General features: G+C 36.5%; 1 protein-coding gene across 1 annotated transcript in view; it reads right to left on the bottom strand.

Annotated features, from left to right (window-relative positions):
- The window catches only part of LOC107560581 (protein GPR108), an 11,276-nt gene that overhangs the window by 3,426 nt on the left and 5,868 nt on the right, over window positions 1-1,982 (bottom strand). Inside the window, exons 10-14 of the mRNA XM_016244800.1 lie at window positions 1,804-1,879; window positions 651-724; window positions 415-532; window positions 209-339; window positions 85-128 (exon numbers count right to left, since the gene is read on the bottom strand). Coding sequence (XP_016100286.1) covers window positions 85-128; window positions 209-339; window positions 415-532; window positions 651-724; window positions 1,804-1,879 — 443 coding nt within the window. The remainder of the gene's footprint in view (window positions 1-84; window positions 129-208; window positions 340-414; window positions 533-650; window positions 725-1,803; window positions 1,880-1,982) is intronic.

Raw genomic sequence — 1,982 nt, 5'->3', positions numbered from 1 at the left:
TTCCAGGGGTAGACACACACACACACACACACACACACACACACACACACACACACACACACACACACTTCCCGTCATACACACCTTTGCCATCCGTGTTTGAAGCCTCCTGCAGGTGTCGGATGGACCTGTTAGACACGGAAACACACAAACACATCAAATAATGGTAAATATCAGCACACCCAGAGTCTGACGCACAGAAACGCACCAGACGACAGGGAACAGGACGGCTCCGCAGCAGAGGAGATCCACCAGGAACAGGATCTCCCTCCAGAGAGCGTAATCACTCGTGCCCTCCTCCGTCTCCTCGATGATGATATAGGACACGTTAGCCAGAACCTGCAACAAACCGGCATCAGTCGCGGATATCACATCAGAAACACGTGGGAGACGTGTTCAAACACACACACACACCTGCAGAGGAATGACGATCATGAAGATCTTCTTCTCTTTGTCCGACAGGATGTATTTAACGAAGGCAAAGCCGGTACCGATGAGAGCCAGCGTGATGAACAGCAGAGCCCCCTTCAGCCTGACACACAAACATTACACTCTCATGCCAGATATTTAACACTCTGATTCTGACAGCATCCACACTCGTCGATCTCTAAGCATGAGAAACAGAAGGAAAGTGGAGGAGTGATACGCACAGGTGTGTGATGTAGTACATGACGGCCCAGCCTTCAATAGGATGACCTTCAGAGTTAATGAAGTGATAGTTGATCTGAGAGGAAGACAAACAAACACTCGTGACGAGTCGTCGATCACAATAACACCATGAACATGCATCAAGTCTCCTCTGTACAAATCTAGTTCATATTTCTATTTTATAGTCATATCTAAGTACATGTACACATGGAAGTAAACATAGCTGTTTATTACTATGCTTTGTTATACTGGTTCCTATATGCAAAAATGATTCCTTGTGTTCATTTAGTGGAAAACATGGATTTAAATGTATATATAAATGGAGTATCAAGAGCGTCACTGAACAAACATCTTTAAAACATTTCTTGGGATCAATTCCAAGTTGTTGGTAAGTATGCCGCATTGCAATTTTAGTGCAATTCTTGAAAAATTCCTAAGAAGTTCTCAAATATTTTCTAGAGAGCATCTTAAGACAAGTTTAAGGTTAAATTGAACAAGTTATTTATGAAGATTTTTTAAGAACATTCTTTTCAGGAATTCAAGTTCTTAAGTTTACGTTATTACGTTTTCTTAGAACATACTTAAGAAAAGGTAATGGGAATTTAAAATATGGTAATCATCCTATTCCGAAACGCATTATCTAACATTAAATAGAACTGTTGAAGTATTTATAAATATCTTTCTTAATGTTTATTAATTAAAGTACAGACGTTCATTTTAGCTTTTGATTTAATGATTTTAACTTCTGATTTTAATAATGTATTAGTGCATTTTGAAATTAAAAAATAACTTTAATTGAAATGAGCATGAAAACACCTTTGAATTTTTTTTCATATATATATATATATATATATATATATATATATATATGAAAACACCTTTATATTTTTTTTTATATATATATATATATATATATATATATATATATATATATATATATTCATATTAGTTGATGCTAACTAATGTAGTTAACTAATTGTAGTAAACTAAAATTAAAACTTATTGTAAAGTTTAATAGCTAATAAAAAAATTAAAACGCCCAACAAAATGACTAAACCTTTAGCTAAAAGCAAAATATAAAAATGAATTCTAATTAAAAAAATATTACTATGAAAGTGATGGATGCTGAGTGAGTGTGATCAGTGTTTTACTCACGCTGTGAAACAGCAGAGACACAGCTTTAGTGTACGCCAGCGCCGCCATCAGCCAGTGGATCTTAAACACACTGTACCTGTCACACACACACATCATAAATATCAGCGGGTTCACCCACAGTGACAGACGTGTGTGTGTGTGTGTGAGAGTGTGTGTGAGAGTGTGTGTGTGTGTGTGTG

The sequence above is a fragment of the Sinocyclocheilus grahami genome, unplaced genomic scaffold (genome assembly GCF_001515645.1).
Source record: "Sinocyclocheilus grahami isolate Dianchi unplaced genomic scaffold, SAMN03320097.WGS_v1.1 scaffold734.1, whole genome shotgun sequence".
In the NCBI taxonomy this organism is placed as follows: domain Eukaryota; kingdom Metazoa; phylum Chordata; class Actinopteri; order Cypriniformes; family Cyprinidae; genus Sinocyclocheilus; species Sinocyclocheilus grahami.
Note: the sequence above shows the minus strand (reverse complement) of the source record. Positions and strands in the feature narration are given on the sequence as shown.